This window comes from Zonotrichia albicollis, chromosome 2, assembly GCF_047830755.1.
Source record: "Zonotrichia albicollis isolate bZonAlb1 chromosome 2, bZonAlb1.hap1, whole genome shotgun sequence".
Lineage (NCBI taxonomy): Eukaryota > Metazoa > Chordata > Aves > Passeriformes > Passerellidae > Zonotrichia > Zonotrichia albicollis.
In genome coordinates, this window is record NC_133820.1 from 50,401,510 (window position 1) to 50,425,445 (window position 23,936).

The window sequence follows — 23,936 nt, forward strand, 5'->3', positions numbered from 1 at the left end:
AGAAATAGACTAGCAGGTCCTGAAACTGCTCTGTGAAATTTCAAGACAATACACGCAAAGTGAACGGTACCATCCTGGTAGAAAATCTCACTGGTGTTTGAAGAAATTTAAAGTCCTTCAAATTATTACTGCGAAGAGCTGAAATAGCTGTGATTCCTAAAAGCAATTTGTTGTTCAGTAAGACAGACTGAAGGCCACAAGAATGGAAAGGCATCAGGCCAAGGTCGTTTGCAAAATAATCTGAAAATCGTTTGATGCCCTTTGACAAAAGCATAGCTAGTCATTGAGGGAGGAAAGGGTAATGTTCAGCCTTTTCATTATCTAGTAATAACAGAGTTTTAAGATGAAGGAGGGAAAAAAAAAAAAAAAAGAAGAAAAAAAAAAAACACCTTTCCTACTGATTTCTGAAATTATCTTAAAGGAGAAGTACATGTTCTTCACCCCGGGTAAAATTTTCCCATGGTGAAATTCACTCCAGCTTCCTTCCGATCGAAGGAGGGATGGGGGCAGTGAGCCCGGGACGCCCGCACCCCGCCACCCCGCGCCCGTCGGGGCCGGTGCCCAGCCCCGGCCCTGCCCCGGCCCTGTCGCGGCCCTGCCCCGGCCCAGTCCCGCCCGCCTTCCCGCCTCGCCCGCCGCTCTCCCGGTTACCGCGGCGACGGGCGGGCGCTGCGGCGGGACGGGCTCGGGGCTGGCCGGGCTGCGGGACTCGCACCGCGGCCACAGCGGGGGCGGCCGGAGCCGAGGGGGGAGCACGGCAGGTAACGGGAAGGGAGGGGGCGGCGGGGAAGCCCGGGGGGTGCTGTCCGTGCCCCGGTGTCGTCAGGTGCCCGGCACACCGTGTGCCGGTGTCACCTCAGGTGTCGGTCTCCTATGGCTGGTCCTTTTTCAGCCAGTGCTCCTCTGGCAGTGTCGCCTCCGGTGCGAGACCCCTGTGGAGGCAGCGCCCCTTTGGCAGTGTCGCCTCAGGTGCCTGCTCCCTGTGGAGCCAAGGCTGCGGTCCCGTCTGTCATTGCCCACACGTCTGTGGGTGCTGGGACCGTGCCCTTGAGAGCCCCACTGCTGTCCCCACCAGGAATTAGGAATTAGGGCTGTTTCATGCTCCCCCGTCACCCATACTGTTCTTGCATGCAGGCAGGCATGCCTCCACACCCCTGTGTCCTGCTGGACCCGCAGAACCGGGCCGGTCTCAGCAATAGCCTTGTTCTGACGGTCCTGCCGAGATGTTTGAGGGCTGCGTGTCTCAGACTGCATCTGCCAGGAAAGGCAGAGACCAGACAGCAGGAATTTGTGTTTGACAGCAGCTACAGCCGGGGTGCAGGTTAATCACGACGTACAAAGGTACAAATGTTTGATGAGCGCAGCCATGGATCTATGGCAAATTAAGATTCATGTGCTTCAGAGTCTTTGCAAATCGTTGACATCACACAACAGGGAATGGTCCAAAACAAATTTCCGTATGGAGACCCAGGGCAAGGTTCAAATTCAGCACCATCTCTGGTGTCTCAGTGTTGCAGCAAGTGCAAGAATTGCTGTCAGAGCTGAACTTACTCCCGAAGTTTTTGTCTTGCCCATTCCAGCCTGTAATTAGAGCTGCACTCCGCTGTCCTTGTTGTTTTTAATGAGAAAATAGCATAATATGAAAGGAAAGCACAGAACCATCCAGTTTGCCCTACTTGGCTATGTAAAGAAATGCATTTAAGAATCTGAATTATTTGATTTTTGGTGTTTTAACAGGTTAAAACGACAATCAGTGGTATGGAGGAGGACTTAGAAGTGTTCCAGGAACAAGCTGTGACTAAGTACGTAATGACTTACTCTCTTGGGAGTTGAATATATGATGGAATTGAACTATGTATGTTTATTAAACATGGGAAATGCAAAATATTAATGATTTTGGAAGCAAACTTGATTCTGTATTTCTTCTGCTTTCCATGCAAACTGGAGAAGGTGCTGATAATTAAGACAAGACATGTTTTTGCTTTGGCTAGTAGTCTACTCACTGTTTCTGTTCGTTATTTTAATGTTTTAAATATTCATACCTGAACCGGGGGGGGGGGGGGGGGAGGATGAAAGCTATGTAGGGTTTTATTAAGATGTTAAGAAACGTTATTTCAAACTTTTTTCTTTAAAAGTACTTGGAGTTGCTAGGCTACAGCAATATAAACTTACATATCACAGCTCTTAAAACATTAAGAATCCTGAAAACAAGATTCATTGCTAAAGCCCTAGCCTTTTTTGCACAGATAATAACTACAACTGTTCCCCCAAAGTATTAAGTGCACTTTTCATAAGAGCACATAATAATTTTTTTATTTTTATATAATCCAAGTTTAGTTCTTTTAATGTTAATCTGTAAAATATGTTAGTATTTAGTTAATCTAAAAAATATGCTAGCACAGTCTTTCTAAAGAAATGAGAACATGAGTAAGATTTGATGTAGGAACTCGTCCCATTCAGCAATTTTAAGAAACAAACAAATATAAGAAGTACTTCCCCACTTAATTACTTAAAACAGAATATTTATCCATCATAATTTTGTAAGTAGACTTACTAACTACTTTTCAAATAAACCAGGTTATTCTGCCATCATTACCAAGAAACAACACAACGTGATATGACACATATTAAGTCTAAAAGTATTTCTTAAAATAAAAGAGGCATGATCTGTCATACCTTATTCTGGCCCAAGAAAGTTTTCAATGGGATTTAAAAGTGTTCTTTGAGGGAATTCTTTTTTCACATCATGGTTACATGATTTGTAAAAGTAGCTATATAAAAACTTGAATTAGAAAAACCCAAAAGTATTGCTATTCTTTGACTACAAGTCAGAAGCCTATTTCAGAAATTCAGAATTCTGCCTTTCCTTTATTTTAATCAATATATGGAATTTCAGACTATTTGCAGATGCATCCAGAAGAATTTGTCCCATCATAAGCCATAATTTTTTGCTAGCTAGTTAGTTCCATTAACTATACAAAGATGCTGGAAGAGTGGCTTAGGATACATCTTCACTGAAAAGAAACAATTTCAGTCTATGCTGACAGTATTCCAGGGATAATACAGTGCCTTTAAAACTTGGGATAATGGCTGAGTAATGGTGGTGAAAATCATGACAATTACATTCCAGCTGCAAGGACTCATAAATCACAAATTGTCTATGCATAGATGTGTATGATTCAGTATGGCTGAAAGTTGTTAAACGAGTTGGTTGTAGTTCTTATAATGGAACTTTGGGGTAGAAGATTCTACCACAACTGGTTTGTATATTTTCTATTTTTAGAGCACAGTTTGCAATAATTAAATTCATTAGTATTGACTGTAGAAGCTGTGGTAAATATCCAAATCTAATGAATATACTATGTAAGATTGAATGTTTTACTTTTGTTTGCATAAATATGACCATACTTACGTGCCTATTTGTGAGCAAATATAAATAATATGGGAAGAAGGTATAAATTCAAAACAGACAGTATGAACCAAACATTTCTTAAATCATCTGTTTTTAAGTAACAACTTTATTCTAGAGTGTATGGACAATACCATTCTTTCTACCATTCATTTTTCTGTCTGTTAGGAAACAATCACAAAAATGCAGACCTATGCAGAACTCCAAAGCAAAAGATGGATGAATAGACCTAGAAAGGTCTAACCAGTGCAAAAATCCTTTGTGATAACAAAAAAGGCCTGGAGGTGGTGAAACTTTTTATCTGGATTTTTGCCTAAATTTGGAAACATTTTGTTTTACATGAAGATAAATAGTTATTAATGACAGTAGAATATGACTCATCTCTATTTTCACTTATATGGAGACAGAATAAAAGAAGATTAAGAGCTTGCCTACATCACTTTGAAATGAGATAACTTTAAGTGTTTTGAGCTGTTTCAAAGTAAATGAACAAAAAAAAAATAACTGCCACTTGCTGAAGTACAGGTCATTACTTCCCTGTGTGGCAAATCCATTTGAGGTATGCATTCAGCAAACTGGTAATGCTGAATACACATGGGGAAAAAAAGCCCATGCATACTTCTTTGCTTATGAGAAAATGTGTTCTTTGTGTGTTTGCTTAGACATGTCTTACTAAAGAAACCATTGCATTCCATATCCCGTGATCAAAATAAATTCTCACGACTGTGGTGCCAGAAATTTGGCCATATTCTGAGGGAGCTAATGAGCACTCTTTCCAAAACACTAGTGGACTAAAGCAATAGTTACTGCACCAAGCAGCATCTCTCTGCTAGTGAGTGGGGATAACTGCAGGTCTGCCTTCAATACCAGAGCCTTGGTACAGAGTAGTTTTGGTAGTAGAACAGCAGCTGTAATCTACAACTTCACATATTGATTTCCTTTTGCAGCTGCAAATGTGATTAGAGGATCCAGGTAGGAAACTAAAGAAAGTGAAGACAGACTGAGGAGCTGTTTCAGAAGGGGTTTTTTTTCAACAGTTCCCTTTTATTTAATCATGACTCTAGATTCAAGAAGCATGGAAGAACTGTTAAGAGAAATTTTTTATTAGCAGCAAATGTGGAATTTGCCATGTGCAGGAAGATCTGAAAGAGGCAGGTGAAATTTTAGAGTGAAAGGTGTCAGCCATGATGGATCTGAAAGGGTAATCTGATGATCTGGGCTAGAAGTTGAGTTCTTACTTGCATAACAATGTTTAGATTATCCACATGACACACGATAAAGCAAGCACCTGTTTCTGAAGGCTAAAATAGTACAGCTGAGTCATTGCTGGTGGTTCACCAAAGCGTTGCCATTAGAGGAGGCTGAAGTGCACAGGTCTTTACAGCAGTATCAAGGAAAAGGTACTCCTGATGTAACAGGTAGACCTGTTAAAGCAGTATCACTTTATCTTCTGTTTTCAAAACCCCCTTTTATATTCCACCCAGAGGCAGCAAAGTTTACCCATCATTAATGCTACTTTTGAGATGGGTTCCAGGCACTTAGGAGAGGGGTGTTTTTGTTTTGAGCAATATACATCACTTGCTTGCATTTCGGCTATTGTCATCCTGTGATTCATATTAAATTTCAAAACAGCATTACCAACAGTTTTAACATTAAAAAGTCATTAAGATTTATGTGTGCATTTAAAAAGCTCTTCCAAACTTAACATTGATACCATCACAGTTTCAAGGATTTGTGGATATAAAAGAAGTTCTAAAGAATTTAACTTCAAAAAATCATGCTAAGTTTTAATTATGATGTTACAAATCTAACAAATTCACTCAAACTTCCTGTAATAATTATCAAAACAAGGGATGTGCACAATTTAAGCACCAAATAAAAGATTTGTGATATCCACATTAAGGAGCTGTTTTTTCAGTGTAGTGCAGTCAAAAGTTGAGCATGCAGGCAAACTCAAGATTGATGAGTGAGGTTCCACCTACAGTTGAAAGCATCATTTAACTTTCTCATTTATTTGTTTCTGTTGTTGAAAAGTGGTTAGTTTGGTCACAATTAAAATGGAATTGTAAATAAATGTAAATAAAAATTTGTTTTCTCCCTTATTCTTTATTTGAAAAAATAAATTTCTTTATGTTTTTAGAGCTTCTCCATGTGAAGCTGAACTTCAGGAATTAGTGCATCAAATTGACATCATGGTAAACAGAAAGCAAGTAGAATGGGAAAGAAAGATGAGAGCTTTGGAAGCAAAGATGGATATCCAGGATCAAGAATTAGCAAGTGCCCAAAGCAAACTGGATCAAAAAGGTCAAGAGGTATTTAAGAATATCACATTCTATAAAGAAAGTATTTATTCTTGTAGTTTCTTATTAGCATGCTTTAAATTCTCCATAAGACCATTTGTTCTATCATGTAAAAATACCAAACACCCCTTAAAGGTCACTAATTATCCTTAGTGTTTTGTTTTAAAGTGTGCTTCTGTTCTGAAAAGTGATTGTAAAAATGTCATTGAAAATCTCATATTTCTTCTATTTCCCTAAAGTCTACATCAAATATTCTCGGGTTAGCTGTAAAAAGATAGTTTGGTGGTTTTTCTAAATGCCAGCATTTCTCATTTCATCAGAAAGTTTAAATGGAAGAATGCAGTTCAAAAAGGTTCCCCAAATCATGTCTTTGTTACTCCCGTTTATTCCTGGTTTTTAGCATTTTACATAATATACTGTCTTTGTATGATAATTTTACTCATTGTGAAGACTTGAAATCTATTACTACTTCAACTTTCATATGAAACTTAAAGCCCCAGTGTACCTGGAGTTGTCTGTATTTCACAGTCTTTTCTTCTGAATAATTATTCAGAAGCATCAAGAAATCCTTGCATAGCATTCAGTTCTAGCTCAAGCCAGCTGAATTCTGCATGAAGGAATCCTTGTGTGAGCTAGGTGGCTAAATTGCCTGTGGGAGTTTTGGAAATGGAGTGACTTTCCCTAATGAGCAATTAGGAACTTCCCCTTAGTCCCTGCAGTCAGAAGGAACCAAGACAAGAATTCAAGTTGCCCATCCTGAAAGCATCAATTTATTTGCTCTATAGAGACATTATCTGAAATACTTCAGCATATTCTACCAAGCTTCCAAGTGCCCCTCCAGAAAAGCACAGGTGCTGTATATGCTCTCTGTTGTGTTTCTCGGGTCTCTGTGAAACTCAGTAATAATTTATGATATCACAAATGGCACTGCACTTAGGGAGCTGAAATGAGTCCACAGTATCTTCTGGTGATTTGTACATAGATACTGGAAGGTAATTTGTATCATTTTATAAGCCAAGCAAGGAAAATTTTCACAATGGGAAACACTGTAGTTGCATTTTAAAAGCTTTCTGGCATGGTCTTTCATGACAGACTTGTACAATATTATGACTAAATCATAACATCAGTGTGTAATGAGATTTTTTACCGTAAAATTCCTAGTTTGATGTTGACAATCTAGGTCTGTGGGATGCAGTTCTATTATCAAGTGACTGATTTAATACTTATTTGTAATATCTCTTCTTAAAGCAGTGATCTTCTTTTAAAGTTTCAAATTACTTTCCCAAAAATAACATATTTTGAAAAATGTCATAAAAGGTACATTTGAATGCTTATTTTAACTTTAGGTGGGACTACTTCAACAAGAATTGGAAAACTTACAGAAAACTAAAAATGAAATGGCTCAGAGTTACGAAACTCAGCTTCAAGCACTGAAATCTCAAGTAAGAAAAATGTCAGTTTCATTATTTTGTGATTGCAGTATAAAAAGCTTACATATGCCAAATTGTATAGATATGCCATCATGTATTTGGGAAAAATGAATTGTGTCATACAAATGATGATGGCTACAGCTTCCTACCAGGCTCCATTATAATTTATGTACTGTCATGTCAAAACTCTTTGGATGGATTTTGATGTGAATGTGACATCTGTTATGAAGACAAATACTTGATTTCCTAACTTCAGACTAATAAACTAAAGCCTTGGTGAATTAATGAAACAGGTAATTGGATTCATGTTAATATGAGTCTGATGCATGCTAGGGATTTTAAGAGTTATACTGTGCTTATCATGTCTTTGCTATATCTTTTTCTGGTTTTAGTTTCCCTGATTTACACAACTGTTAAAGTGGCCTGTTAGCTTTCCATAAGGTATAGATTTCCCTTGTATCAAAACTGGAGTAACCCACATTAATGATGTTGGGAATTTGTTCTGACTTTATTTATTTCAGAGTGTTCATGCAGCCTAGAAAGCCAGTTGTATCCTGGGCTGCATAAAAAAATGGAGGGATGTTTTTCTCTCCCTTTTCTGCTGTGCTGAGGCCCCACCTGCAGTGCTGTGTCCAGCTCTGGGGTGCCCAGTACGTGGAAGATTTGGACCTGTTGGAGCAAGTCAAGAGGAGGCCATGAAAAAGATCAGAGGAGTCTGGACCAGCTCTCCAGTGAAGACAGGCTGAGTGAAAGGACAAGGGTTTTAAACTGAATGAGTGCAGATTTAGACTGTACCTGAGGAACAATTTGTTATTTTTTTCAGTGGGGGTGATGGGACGTTGGAAAAGGTTGCCCAGAGAAGTTGTGGATGCCCCATTCCTGGAAGTGTTTAAGGCCAGACTACATGGGGCTTAGAGCAAGCTGGTCTAATGCAAGGTGTCCCTGTTTATGGCAGGGGAGTTGGACTAGATGGTCTTTGAAAGGTCCATTTCAACCCAAACTGTTCTGAGGTTTTATGATGCAGTTTGGCTGTGTTTGCTCTGCATTTGTCTTTTTGTTTCTTCAGTATTTTCTACTTCAATCATGAATATAAATTCATAGCAAACTTGAATTGATTCTGTTTCTCAGATTTTAACAACTAAGGTACACGACTCTGCATTGTTTTTCCTGCTACTTTTCTGTTCCCTTCACTGGATTCTTCTACCAGAGATGTAGTGTTATAATTCAGAATTTCCAGTCACCACACTTAGTATATAATGATGTCAGATTGCATAAATTGAGTATCTTTATTTTCATTTAGAAGTGATAGTACACCTGAGTCCATCAAATGAATAAATCTATTACTTATTTTTAATGTTATGTTCTATTTAATTTATATTTTCTTTTACAATTGAAAATGGATTTGGAAAACAATTCTTTAAATAGGCAGTGAATGCTTTGGCTGTTTTGTAATTAACACTTCTAATCATTTGGAAAAGTAGCTAGAAATAAAAGCTGGTTTATAATTTACACAAATTGCAGAAAAGCATCATCTTAGCATGATTGTTGAGAAGATAAACATCACATAATGAAAAGGAGTGTGACATTTTATGCATAAGTAGTAGGGTATCTTTTAGCAGTGCAGAACTATTCTCAGAAATATAGTAAAGCTCTTTTTTCTTTATAAGATTTGCTGCTATATTTTTCACTTCTTAATTATTTTTTTATCCTGTGCTAAAAATGCTTGGGTTTATGTTACATGTTGTTGCTAATATCTTCACTGAAATTGAACCTTCTGAAATTGAAAGTCCAGGCAATTTTTCATAAAGATTTTTATTTTGGTGTGTTTAATTATCTTACAAGTCCTTACCACGGGCAAATACAACCTGTTTTCTCTTTTATTTTTTTAAAGAACCTGACATTTTCTAACCTACAAGCTTTTCTCTTTAAATCTGGTTATATTTCCTCCCCAAACTATCCTTTTTAGTTACCACTCAGACCATTTAACATTTCTTTGGGTTTCTTGATTGCTTCTTCTACTATCTTTATGCAAGATAAACTAGATAGAACTTTGGATTTCTGGCTCTTGAGAATATTGGTCACTTTCCCAATCCATATCTCCTAACATTACGTTCCCTCAGTCATCCTATTCCTTTTTCTAAAGGTTCCAGCACTGATGCTGTTTGCATTTTATTTTCCAGTGCCCATTCCTCTCCTTTGACCGTACGATATTTCTTCATGAAATATCCAACTCATTCACCTTGACTGAAAAAGAAAACTGTTAAATGCCTCTGTTAAGGGACCTGCCTTGATTCTCCATGTGATGAACAGAAGTCTGCCTGTCAGAACAATTCCTAGCACCTATGCTAGACAATAGGACTGTCCCACTCTGCTCCTCTAGCTTTTGCCACATCTCCTTACTGAGTTTCTTTCCTGGATTACAGTGCTGCATTTTCTGCAGTGGAATGACTTTAATGTCCCAAATTCTGAGCTACACAAACTCTTATCTAAAATAGAGACCTTCTATGGCAATATTAATTTTTGCCTTATCTCCTTTGATTCCCTTCTTTCAGTTCTTATTCTCACTTGGAAGTTATACCACCTTCTAAACGGTACAATCTTACGAGCTACTATTTAGTTTTGCACAAATTGTGTGTTACTATTTACCAGTAGCATTGTATCTTCTCTACAGATCTATTCTTAATATCCCGCCCAGGATTTCTTCCTTCCTAATCGTGATAAAAATAGTAAGGATGACTTTTTCTAGCTGTCAGAATGCTAGGCTATTCAGAATTAATTTCTTTTCTGTTTAATGAGCAGTATTCCCTCTGAATTGATTGTGTGCCTATTGAATGCAGTAAAACCTATATTTTTCTTGTATTAGGGAAATAATTCCTAGTATGTAACCTGAAACTCCTAGACTACAGTGTTGTATTTGTTCAAACATTCGTTCAGCATTTTGTCCTAACTAAATAGCAAAAATTTCTGAGGTTCATCTGCATTACTTTGATCCTTCTTTTTCTTTTTTATTTTTTTATATTAATGCCTAGTAAATATTCTGACTTTGAAAGTGATGGAAATCTCTCAGCAAAAGAACAAGGATTCTTTCTTGCTCTAAGAACTTTGCAACTAATTTCCTCACTTAGACGTGTAAAACTTACATCTGAGCTATCCCAAGCTCCCTTTAGAATCACCAAAAAGAAATGAACACCCTCAGAATACAGTTTGTGTCAGTGTATGAGAAGAATTTAAGATAGCTGAAATGACTAAGCATTTACAGGCAGATTTTTCTGATGCAGAGCATCTCAGGCTTGTATGTGTAACTTTCAGAAATCTAAGTAAGATGGATTCTACCCCAGAACTCACTAAAATGCCTTTTTTTTTTTTTTTTAACGTGCACAACATGCAAACAGAACAACTTCGACCTTTTAAAGCAAATATCTGGCCTTAAATGAAAGGATTTTGTCTTTCAGTCTGGTTTCCAGTCATTGTAACATCCAGACAACAATTCGCCTTTAATATCCTACTGTCATTAAATATCTAAGATTCAAACTAAATGTTCTCATTTTGACCACGCTGTTCCATTTTGGCCTGATTTACCAAATTTTTTGGATACTATATTTCCTAGCCTTTTTAGCATAAGCATTCCAATACCTGTCTTATCTGAATTGAGTCTTCCCAGGCAGTTCACATTTGCCATAATATATTCAAGAGCAAAACTCTTATTTGAAAAAGGATATCTTTCTTCCAAGGTCAATGAGTTCCATGTTGTTTGAGCCTGGATACTCTGACTCATTTTAAATATTTTATCTTAACTCTGTTCTCTGACAAAGTCAATTTCAAATATAGGCAGCTTCACTGCAAGACTTTTGATTTGGGTTTAAAGGTGATAACTCAGCTCTGTTATGCCCATGTTACAGAATTGCTATTCAGACATTCTGAGTTGGTGAAATCTGTGCCTGGGCCTCTTCATATCATGAAACTTCCTAGTCCAGGACAATCTGTCTTCTTGTCATCTTTTCAATTAGTTTTTGCTGTCCCATATTATGATTCTCAAGTTCATCTCAAATGTGTCTAGGAAGTTTCCAGATTATTTTTTAATTTGTTTCTGGTCTGTATCTTTTCTAGACTTCTTTTTGCCATGTTTGTTATCTGAACAGATCTCAATTGCTCATTCAGTGTTGACTCAACAGGATTCCATTCCATTTCCAAACATGAGTTCACTTTGAGCTGTTAACAAATATATGAGATTTTATGGATTTTGTTCAGGTATACAAAGAACTTTACATGAGAGTCAGGTTTTTTCAAAGGCATGTATATTTTAATGTAAAGGAACTAAACAACAAGAGACATGATCAGTATTCATTGGAAGCTTCTTTTCTGCATAATATTCTTCCCAAAGTCCTTTCACTCAGCTTTCCACAAGATGGTATTTTTAGGGTTTCCTTTATCAGTATCCTTGGGTCTGCAATTTTTTTTTTAACCAAATGTACATATTCCTAGCAAACAGTATCACTTTTCTGTATCAAATCTGTAAACAGGCACTAGACAGACCCTTTGTTTTGTGCAGTGTGATGTGAAAAAACTGATGTGAAAACTGGCTGTTTTTCTGGAGAGGCTGGTCCTTCTCCTGGCGCCTTTTCTTCTGTGCCTCTGACTACTAAGCCAGGCTTTCATGGTGACATGTAGGCAGTGTCTGTTGTCTATTTAGGTCTAATTCTGAGACCCACACAGTAGTACCAGAAGAGTGCCATCATCACACACATAACATTTCAATAATTTTCATCATAAGAAAGAACATGCAAGTTTAGTGTACGTTAATGATAATCTTTCATTCTGACTAGTGAAGCACCCTTTAAATTGTCAACACAAGATGGCAGTAAACAAGTATAGAACAATCCATATGAACACCGTAGAGGAAATGACTCTGAGGGTAGCAATGCCATGGAGAGCTGCAGCAGAATTAAGTAGCTGTCAAATGAACCCATTCTAACAGTTTGTTAACATTTATGTGAGAGCATAGTCTTGTTCATCTGTGATAACTTTATTAATTGATTTTAACGTCATTAATAGAAATTTTGTCACATTGATTAAACATTTAGAATGCTAAAGCTGCGGTTGGTGATTCTAGTTTAAAGAAAACTTTGGCCATGTGATCCTCCTTGATAGATTCTGCATGTTCATCTCTACTTTTGTTTTTAGTTTTCAAAGTTGATACATAGCTATGAAAAGCTACAGTCTTACCAGTTAAAACAAGAAAAGCTCGAAAGTAGAGAAAAATGTGAGGAAAATCTGGAGACATCATCTAACCCAAGGAATTTATACGTGAAACTGGAGGTAAGAATAGTTGTCATTATATTTTAATTTTAATCGGCTTCTAGAACTAATCTTTGATTTAAAATTGTAAGCTTTATTTTGCTCATAGTTCTGTGAAAATTATATCATTGTCTTGCTTTGGTGAGAATGGTTCTTAGTTTTAGTATTATTTAATAGCAAAATTTTTGTAAATGTAACTATAAATAGATTTTACTTTTTTCCTGATGAATAGATGTGTACTGGATAACACAGTCTCTTTTGAGGCATGAGAGGTTGTACATGTACAGGATACTGTCACATAATACCTATCATTAATTCAAGTTTTATAGACCTCAGGACAACCTTGAGCACATTGGGCTACACAGAAAAAAGTTTTTTGGATTGGAAAACTGCTTGTTAAACCTCTATCCTGTCAGTACCCATATGCCTGTAGCAATCCATGACCTTGACCTCAGTGCCTAATTTCCCTAGGCAATGTATGAGGAAGGATGAGGCACTTAAAAAAACATTCTGCAGAATCCAGCATACTGGCTGGGGGACTAGATAATAGATGCTGAGGACAGGATTCAGTCATACTCCCTATCCCTTTGGACATAGTCTGGATTTTAGTGGACTTATTCTTGAATACAGGAAGACACTGATTTTTGTTCCTAATTCCCAGTCTTGACTTTTCAGAGGTTACTTTATGATCTGTGGAATAATATGATAATAATATGTGGAATAATATGATCTGTGGTATTTATTGGACCAGCAGGAAAGTCAGGCAAGATAGAGAGCTTGTAGAGAGTGTGCCCACAAGTGGTGTCTTCTCTCCAAATGGCTCTGGCTGCATTCACTGGGGCAGAAACTGATATCCAGTATTATTTTCTCTAACTGAGCAATATCATCTCTAGGTATGCTAATTTTTGCTGCTTTTTTTTTATCTGATAAATTTCCTGATATCCTGAGCTAAATGAAACAACTTCAAAAGGGAGAATTTTGGAGCCTGCTGAAAAATAACATTTGTCTGTTAGGTAGAAAACTAACATGGGAAGATTATACTTCAGGTTCTCTCTTGAAAGATTTTTACACCAAGCCCTCCACTTATGGGAAGAACAGTCTAAGGAGTAATCTGATGAAGCATAGGATGATCACAAAGTCCATGTTTTCTCTGTCCATCCTTTGTGAAGAGCATAATAAAGTAGTGTGTGCTCCACGTGCTTACTGGGCTGGGTGCTGTAGGCAAAGCAAGGGGAGTGGAACCAGTTGATTTGGGAGCTGCTTGCCCAAATCTAAGCATGGGGAGGACTTACATGTTTATGATGTAGATTTATGAGGTACATGATTTGGACACTTTGAGGACTTTGCAATCAAGAAATTCAGCACTAGTAGATTTTAAGTAATCTCCTACTTTTAACCCAAATTAGGCAGGGTCTTAGGATCTCTATTTTGGACTTGCCTTTTACGTTATTTTGTAAGATATAGGACTAACTTCTGTGACCTCCAGGTTCCTGTATCCACATAGACACATCCCAACTCTATCTGTGTTGAGATGTGTCTGTCTGATGGTGGCTGATGTTGGCTGTCTGATGTTGGCTTCTCCTCCACATGGAAGTTCTCACCATCAGAAAAGCTACGATTCTTTGGACTGCAGCATAGCTGCCAACATCAGCTACTACAAGAATAATAAATGGGTTGTGCATCTATCATTGATATATCACTGCTGTCAGCTAATTTGAGAATAACCTTACTCAAGATTAAAATGTGAAAATAATATAAGACAATGCTATAATTTGATTAATTATGCAGTATGAAAAATGGGTGCTTGGAATATATTCAGCAAATTCGAGTATTCAGGAAATAATTACTGTGGTGAAAATCTACTAAGCTCAGCAGTGCTTTAGTAAGGCCTTGAACCTACAGTCCTTATTAAGTAGTCTGAAACTCCATTTGAATCATGTTTTATAAAATAGGGAGATGTTTATTGTTATAAATGCCAAAGCAGATATCAGGAAAGCTGTGAAAGAAGATTTGTATTAACATGTGTTGAAAAATAGTCAGGTTTTCTTCAGTAGCAAAAAAAAATCCTTATTGTTTTAAATTTGGGGAATATGCCAGTTTAGCTTAATTAGAAAATATCACCTGTCTTTTTGAAACAACATTTCCATTAGTTTTCAACATATAAATCCGTGTACTGTTATTTTGCTGAATTTTCAAACTAAAAGAGCAACGGTTGTAGTAACTGAAATTTTGCTTATTTTAAGGGTACTGACTTTAAAATATATTTGTGAACATACAAGGTTTGGCATGAGTTTAAAGCATATTCAGATACACTATAAATGTAAATGTAAGTGAAAATACAAAACCAGTATTAGATAAATCTAATGTAATAGAATTTCTTAAACAGCTTTTTGTTTAAACCAGATGAGCTCAGAACCTGAAGCAGCAATTTTAAAGAGAGCAAGAAGTAACATTTATTCAATGTAGCTGCTGTCCCATTAAAAACCAAGGTGAAAAGTGAGCACTTTGTGTCTGAATATTAAGGGTTTGATTCCCTGCTGATTACCCTGCTCAACACTGATACAGCTTTAAACTCACAGGAACTACCATCCAATAAAATTTGTGTATCATAGTAATAACTCTATTCTATTGTTTTTATTCAATTATTATGTTTACACTCATTGTTCTCAGATCAGTAGCCCTTAAGACTGGTCTTTCTCTGGTGGGGGTGACTGGATGGCTGGTTTATAGAATTGTTCTTTTCTTAACTTTATTTCCAAAATTATGGAAAGATTATGTGTTAATTTAAAAACTAGGTATTTTTTAGAACAATACAATTTGCAAAATTCTTTATATTGAGGAAAATAGATATTTCCTCTATGTTTCCTAGGCTTGTTTTGCTGTCTTTCAGGGATTTAAGGCAAAATCACAAGAATGGGAGAAGAACGGGACAACCTGTGTAAATAGCCCTGTTTATGGAGATATGCAACAAAAATTATTGCCTGAGAAATGTAATTTATTTCAGGTAAAATTCCTACCTTCCTGCTCGAAGAAAAAAATTAACTCTTTGCTCAGCTAGAGCTTACTTTAACTTAACTTTTAAAAACTAAGATTACAATGAATCTTACAATGCATGTGTGTATTGGTAGTGAATATATGGTAAGGCAGAACCATACTGGAACATCTAATGATACATGCACTTATTTTAATTTAGTTTCTCTCATGAAAGTGAGAAAACAAATAAAGGTCATGATGGAAATATTAATATTTCTAAAAAAACCCCACAAACAATGACAAAAACCACTGACTGTTCCTTTTTGCTTTTTAAGCATATTATAGATACACTTTTCCATGTTATTTGCTAATATGCAATTAATTTGACAAGTTATTAAAAAGTATCTTACCAAGTAAATAGTGCATACCATTGAGGTATTGACGCAAGTATAAAGTTCCTTCAAATCTGATAGCCTTCTTTTTTTGAAGATCATAAATATACAGTAGCATCAGTTATGCAGAAAAATGAATTTTCATATGCTATTCCAGAATCACTCTTGGAGTTGTTCGTTGGATCACTTAGCCCCCTTTTTTCATATTTTTCAGCCTTTTGGTTACTATGCAGTTCCTTGCTTGACTTAATAATTATTTTTTACTTGCCAATTTGCTTATTGCTTTTTTTATAGATAACTATTGATACTACATATTTTTTTTTTAATTCCTTCTAATCCAGAAAAAAAAATGCTATTTAATGCTATCATGGTGACATATCCTTCTCTTAAAAAAACTCAGAAAATAACTTACAAATTTACTGCACCACAGGACAGCTTGAAGATTAAGTAAAGGGAAGCCAATTATGTTGCTCACTGGTAATTCCCTTTTCCACTGTTACTAAGCTCATTGGATCTTAATCTAGTGAAACACTTTCTTAACAATTCCTGTGAGACTCTTTACACATATCCAGAGTTTCCAAGGATGACAGTTATGTTTTGGGTTTAGCTGCTGAGAGCATTATATTCCAGCAATTGAGCTTTCATGCAAATGTGTTAAAAAAGCAAGTCTTTGACTAGACAAAACTATTGACTGATGACATGTTGATTGTACACTTAGACAATAATAGAGTAGTGAGGGTGATGATTCACATTTTTCTGTTGAAGCTTTCAATTCCATCAGTGAACTTGCTTTGAAGACAATTTCCTTAACAACTGTAACATAACACCAACTATTTTTTAACATCCAAGTCTGATGGACCCATAGCTGTTTCAAAAGTGTTAATTGTTCCTGCATCTTTGCCTGAAATTCGTCTTTCATGAGATCTTTGATTTTCAGTTGCAGTCTTGCAGTGTGATTTTCACAGAATATATTGACACTTGGATATATCAGAATCCATAACTTGGATGTCAAAGGGACCTTAATTTTTTTATCTATAGAAATGAAACTTAACTTGCAAATATTTTTTGGCTTTTTATTTGGTATGCAGACATTGGTCCATTCTGTGTAGGTTCTCAGCCAACACAAATTATGGGGACATAGTCAATAACATCAAAAACTGTCTAAAGTATGACTTTTTGCAATCCTTGTCAGTGAAATATGGTATTTTTAACCCTATTTATTTTCACTTTATATTTTCTTGCCCAACTTGTTCTCTGCACATGATGTATGATTTCCAGGTCATATTTTGTTGTCATTTTTCAAGTAATTCTCAGTCTTCTGAAAGATTAGTGCTGCTTTTTAATCTCCCAGTAGTGGGATTCATGTAATTTTTTTAAACAGCAAAAACAGTTGCCATAGTAATTATGCTTCTTCACAATGCCTGTCGATTCAGAAATAGTGGCAATACCAATTTTCTGAAGTTTTGTGTTTAGGATTTTAATTGGTACGAGAAGCTGCATGGGGTTTAGGACTCTGCCAAATGTACAAATGATTCTTTCCCAAGTTTAAGGATAATGATCTCAAAGAAGTGCAGTTCCTGTAGTAACTGAGCTGTTTGTACATGACCTATGTAATGGTAGCCCTCTCGTCAAAGGTTAATATCTATCCTGAGGCGCACACACACAGCTCCTACTGAGTTCAATGAATCAAAGAGGAACATTTCTCTCAAATTATTTCTCACAGGTAACTGCTTTGAGTAGGTCATCACAATCACCTTTTTCACATTTGAGGCTCATTAACATTAAGTATTAGGAAAATACACGGCACAGGAGAAAAAAATCCTTGAAAAACTCCCATGCCCTTGAAGGTTTTTGAAACTTTTTTATTAACTGAGGGCAAGTAATTCAAACTGTTTGAATTGTATCATCTTTTCTAAGCAAATCCAGGTGAAGACAGGAATAGCCTTACGATTTTAGTAGTAACGATTTGGTCTGAGCAATTTACATACAATTAATGAGTTTAATTTAAAATATTTTCTTGTTTTATAGAGGCAGAGCCAGAATTATCAACTCCAAATATGCAATAAGAAACAAGACCAAGAAGAGCTAATTACCTATACCCAGCCCAAAAGTGAAAATCATGATTTGATTATTGAAAAGCTAAAGGCAATTGTGAATGAAATAGCAAGAAACAAGAATAAACTGGTAGAGGAAAACATGAAACTCCGTGAGGATCTAAAAATTTACCAAAATCAGTGCCAGGTAGTAGTGTTTTTTTATGATGACTGTGGAATTAATGTTGGAAAATCAAGATGAGATGCCTACATAAATATACATTAGGTGTATTCTGTGCTTGAGCAAAGAATAATCTGGGAGCAGTATGAGTGGAGTTTTTTAGTAAAACAGAAATAAGTTCGAATTGTAGCAGTATATTTGTTCTCTTGTCTGTGTATCTAGGGTTTTATAACTCTCCTATATCCATGGCATCTACTAGAACTTGCCCTAGTTTGGTTCCTTGAATATAAATGACTTCTGTAAAATCTCTTTATCTGATTTACACTTTTCTGTTCATTGCGCCATATAACTAGTAAATAAGTATATACAAACATGTATGGTATATTTTGTTTGTTTTGAAATGAGATTATGCAGTCAATTTTAAAAAAAAATACATTTCTGGCTATTGTAAATAACCATCAGATTTTATCCCTAGTTCACTGTTTTTCAGCATAGCACTGATCTATGAAGGCAGCCATTTGCTCCTCTTCTTTTGGTCATGGTATATGAGTTTTGACAAGATTGAGATAATACAAGATCTTTACAATCTTTTTATTATCTTTGTTTGAAACACATCAGGAATGAGATTCCTGTTGATTTTTTTCTAGTGACATATATCAGTTATGCTTTTGCTTATTTATTTAAGCACTTCTAGGTTCAGTAATATACTGAATGGTATATAGTAACTTCAAGTCTTTTTGGAGAAAGATTTGTTTCTGTTTACAGATAGTCTCACAGAGTGCTAACAGCATATGCAATATACTTTATAGGAATTAGCATATATGTGGCAGAGGTTAATTTCAGATTGTATTGTTCAGAAGAGCCAAGTTTATACATGCCATTTGCACATTAGTTCATTGAGTCTTTTGCCTGTGCACAACTTATCAGTGTGCAAGCAAAACTTCTGTTTTGGGGCCTGTAACAAAGGCTGCCATCAAGGCTGCCATCAGTGGGACTAGAATATGCAGTGGAACAAATCATGGCAGTCGGAGTAAGTGGATACAAGCTGTATGGTGGAGAGATTGTCCCATCACCTTGGAGAAAATCTTCAAGCAGGAGGAATTTTGGAATCATGTGTTCAAGAGAGTTCAGGAGCTGTAGGAAGCTTGAAAACACTTTAAGTAGAAGTGGAGCTGGATGTACATAACAGTGTCATCTGAAGGGCAGAAAGTTGCAGAATAACTGTGTTGGTGGTGTGGAATGCTGTTATGTTAGTTAGAAAAGCTGCATTTGGAAATAGCTGCATAAGGGAAACACTGATGTCAATGTTTGATGAAAAGGAGTAGCTCAGGGAAAATATTTTTTAGGAATGCCTGTATGAGAAAGAAGAAATTACAAGGCCCGTTGTCAGCCAGAAAAAGTAAGCGGGTTTATGTGAAGGAGAATTAGGTGGAGGATGGCAATTGTTGGATATGATACAGGTAGCAGAGGAAGGAGTAGATGGAAATATTGGTCTGGAGAACTCTGATGGCAATGAAAACAAGAAACATTGAGCCTCATATATTCCTTTATGCCTATGATCATTTCAGTGTGCTTCTAATTGTTTCACTTGTACTATTAATTAGCAAATAATAAAGTGAAATGTATGGAAGAGCAGTTTGTTGACTTTACAGAAAACGCAAAGTTTAAAAGATCTAAATGGAGACTGCAGTCTGTTTCTCTACCCTGTGAATTATCTGAAAAACTTATCTGCAGGCATAACATGAGAGGTAACCTGAAAATGTCACACAAGGGTCTTGGTTCTTGAAAAGTCAGCATTAAGTCAGCTTCTGGATACTAATTTATGTAAAAATACACCATATAATTATATTTCAAAGGTTGAATAGTGTATTGGGTTTGGTAATGGGGGCACTCCAGGGATGGCCTCTGTGAGAAGGTACTAGAAGCTTCCCCCATGTCTGACAGAGCACTGGAGGGGATGAGGTAGAGAACTGAGGAGTGAAGGTGAGCCTGGGAAGAAAGGAGACATGAGGAGAAGGTGTTCTAAGATTTAGTTTTTATTTCTCATTAACCCGGTCTAATTTGATTAGGAATAAGTTAATTTCTCTGAGGTGAGTCTGTTCTCCCTTGGCAGTGACTGGTGAGTGATCTCTCCCTGTCATTCTCTCCAGAAACAAACAAAGAGCATTTCTCTTGCTTCTCTGCCCTGTCCTGCTGGGAAAGGCAGTGACAGTGTGGCTGTGGTGGGTACCTGGCATCCAGTCAGGGTCAGCCCACCACAAACAGCTTTGAGAAGAATCAGAACAAGAGCTGATCAGGAAATTTTTGGGACTTTGTTTTGATTGGCAAGCTAGTAGAAGCAAAACTTTTCACAGAAGGAAAGAAAAGATTTAATTATTTTTTCAACTTGAAATAGACTCACTATATGAGATATTTTCTAAACAAATACTAAAGTTTTCTGCTTCAAAATCAATTTTAATTTTAACCAGATGCAGTAGATGTTTTCTAAAATAATAAGTGATGCATATTTAATTTTTTTTAACTGATATTTGAAACTGTGAAACTCTTGACCTGAAGTTCTGTTTCAATTATTATTGCAGCTGCTCCTGTGACTACTGTTGTTCCTGCTACTATTTTAATTCACAGGAAAATAAAATTTATGTAAATATGTGTGCTGACTGCAGTCTGTCACAGAAAATATGACTTCTGCCACACAATTGTGTGGAATTCATTTCCCTTATCCACCCTAGAATGAAGTCAGATGGGTAACCATCTCCCAAGTTCATGTGTTATAAAGCAATTGTGGCTGTTTCTTGAATGTTGGAGTCATGAAGAGAATAAGCAAGTCTTACCAACAACTTTAACAGTTTATTAAGCTTTATTTCACTTGAATATACCCAGAATTGCATTTTGGTGTTTCAAAAAGCGCTCTTGGTCTTAATGTAACAAAGGATACGATTAATGAGTCCATATATGCAGCCCTCCCAAAAAAAAAAAAAAACCTCAAAGAAATGCAAAAGCACTTCAATATCTGTCTTCAGCAGCCCTTTCAGCCTGAGGAAGACCACTGACTTCTTGGGAGGAGGGTCATTCTCATAGGAGCCTCTAGGGGAAATAAACCTTTGAAGTTCCTCCTTGCAGTGCAGTTCCTGGAATCCACTTCTCTTTTGAAATTTTAAAGGCTTTATTTTTGCTCTTAAAGATGGAAGCTATGTTGAAATAAAATGAAGAAATTATGAAAAATGTGAATGTTTTTAGTGTAATAGTTTGAAAGGTAAAGGATCAGTATCCTTAGAATAATTTTTTTTTTTTTAATCTGAAACATGCTTTAGAATCTTAGGTGAGAAGCAATACATATTCTCCGGATATTACTATTGCAAGCACTGATTGTTATTGTTACTTTTGTTATTTGTGGGTTATATTTCCAATTTCTTATACTTAGTATGTTTTCAGTATATTTTTGTGAAATTCTGGTATTTTTTGGAATTCATGTTTTATCATGCCTTCAGGTGTCTAACATGTGTCTTCAGGTTGTCTAACACACGATCAATCAGAAATAAAAGATAAAACAGAATAAGGTTTGTCAAGTCCCTAAGAAAAATCTTTTTTTTGATTGTTTGAAAATTTTGTGATGTTCATTTAAATAAGCAATTAACTCCATGCAGATGGAGCTAGTTTTTAAGAAGATTTGTGCAGCCTTGTAGTTTCTAAAGTTTATAAATTTGGAAATGAAGAATGGAAGCCACTTATAGGACCAATTCTGGCATGTGAAACATGTTCCAGGATGCAGAACCTGCTAAAACAACCAAGCTATATATTTTTGATGCATTTAGTACAATAAATAACTTCTGAATTATGTTTCCGATGATAATTTTAGAAGCAGATTCATTGGAACATTGCAGGGGCTAAAGAATATTCAGAATCTGATTTTTAGATGAGAGGAACTGACATGGAAGCAATATGTTTTTCTGAAATTAATATCATGTATGTACAGGTATTGAATATGATGTATTAAAAACCAGCATTTTGAGCTGTCTAATTTAATTTAATTTAACTGTTTGTGTGTTTGCTTGTTTCTTTAGAACATGGAGGCAGACATCTCAGACATGAGAAATGAGCTTCACTCAAGGGATGGTCTCTGGAGAAGGATACAACTGGAATGCCAAAAGCTGTATACAGAATTATTGAAAATCAAAGAGTATAAAGATATACAGGAAATTCAAATAAAGTATGGAGGGTGAAGACCTATTTAAATTAACAAGTAGTTCTGAGCTAATGACTTTTTTCCTACATTTGTTTTAAATTAAGTCTCTTTGAAAAGATACTCTGTATTCAGATGTCAGCTTCTGAATTTTAAACTGGATGTTTTCATTGACAATTATATCAGACAATTTCAGGCAATAGAAATTCATTGACAATTATAACAGACAATTTCAGGCAGATGCAGGCTCTGTTAAAAAGATTTAATGATACCTAGATTTTTACAAATCAATGCATTTCAGATATTTCTACCTATATTTTTACAGTCTTTCGTTTTCCCAGCATTACAGATATTTCTACCTATATCTTTACAGTCTTTCGTTTTCTCAGCATTAAAACACTTGGAAACAATGCAGTTGAGATCTCCCTAACTTCCTTTTAATAAAATCATAATGGTTTTATGGCTTATCTAATCTGCTGTAGCCATTTCAAATTATATGAAATACCAGTCTGTAAGAGTTTTCAGGAGTCTCTCTGCACGTAGTTGTATTGTCCTTGATTCCTAGACATCTCCCAAAATCCAGCCTGGTGTAGGCCAAATGTTGGTTATGTTTGGGGGTATTTTTTTCATCAGCAAGCAGATGTTCTACAGTTTTACACTGTGGAGAGGATACTACAAGGTGAAGAGTATTGAATGTTCTGGTTGTTTCATGTTTTGTGTATTTCTTACTTAAAGGCATCAATCATCTCATGTTCAGCTTACTGAGCAACTAGAAAATAAAAACCCTGAGTTATTGCTATTTGCAGAAAGTCACGAATGCCAAGAAGAAGAGCTGAACAAGGTATTTCATATAATTTCCAGATCTTAACTGCAGTATAGGATTTTTAGGAGGGGGTACTGAGCTAGGGTACGTGCATGTACTGTAGAGAGCAGGAGGATGCATTGTTGGTACTGGAGAGCTTGAAGTTTTTCATATGAAAAAGATTTCATATATGGTTGCATTTAGTTGTGTAGCTGTGAAACTGACATTCTGCTTCTGTGCCTAGCTACTCCATTGAAATAATGGGAGAGACCATGCCTACACATTATTGTGGTTCAGATAACATGCAACTAAGAAAGCCTCCAAAGCTCCGATTAATTGGTGACCTGTAGAGCTAAGCTGTAATTTGTAGGTGGTCTCAGAGGTGGGATATGCAAACAGATCAGCTGATACAAGTCGCTGTGGCAGGTGCTCACACAGGGCTGAGCTAACCCAGGTACCTGCTGCACGGTGTAGGGCAGAGCTCTCTCCTTGGAGCTGTGCATCACATTGCATTGCACGTTTCAGAGGGGCTGTGAGCGAGCAGCAGTGGCATGGCACTGTGGAGCAGGGTTTGGCTTGGCAGGCTGAAATACTTTGGAAGTAGAGGATGCTCAGAACTCATCCTACAAAACAACATGCATGTTGTGGTTTTGCCAAGTAGCAAAATCACAGAATTGTTAGATTGGAAGGGTCCAATCACTCTGCCACCTATAGCAAATTACAGGAATGCTTACCAAGTGGGTTTAGAATGTCACTGTTTGGATGCATCTGACTTGGGTTCATCAGTTTTGGCATGACAGTCATGATCTAGCTCTTAGGTTTTTTGCATCTTTATCTATTTTTTTTTAATTCTAATATTTCTGTGCTGTTTGCATAAATAAAATCGGAATGCAATCTGTTACTCATTGTGTATAGTACTGCAAAAAGTTGGTAAAATGTTT

The 23,936-nt window shown here is 36.4% G+C and overlaps 1 protein-coding gene across 6 annotated transcripts in view; it reads left to right on the forward strand.

Annotated features, from left to right (window-relative positions):
• The first annotated feature begins 455 nt into the window (after positions 1–455).
• The window catches only part of DEUP1 (deuterosome assembly protein 1), a 47,916-nt gene continuing 24,435 nt past the window's right edge, over positions 456–23,936 (forward strand). Inside the window, exons 1-9 of one of the 6 annotated variants that reach the window (XM_074535137.1) lie at positions 456–761; positions 1,738–1,802; positions 5,550–5,721; positions 7,056–7,151; positions 12,321–12,455; positions 15,325–15,438; positions 17,828–18,043; positions 22,075–22,229; positions 22,929–23,034. In XM_074535137.1, coding sequence (XP_074391238.1) covers positions 501–761; positions 1,738–1,802; positions 5,550–5,721; positions 7,056–7,151; positions 12,321–12,455; positions 15,325–15,438; positions 17,828–18,043; positions 22,075–22,229; positions 22,929–23,034 — 1,320 coding nt within the window. In that variant the 5' untranslated portion in view covers positions 456–500. The remainder of the gene's footprint in view (positions 762–1,737; positions 1,803–5,549; positions 5,722–7,055; positions 7,152–12,320; positions 12,456–15,324; positions 15,439–17,827; positions 18,044–22,074; positions 22,230–22,928; positions 23,035–23,936) is intronic. The other 5 variants (XM_074535134.1, XM_074535131.1, XM_074535133.1 and 2 more) reach the window with 5 other exon arrangements.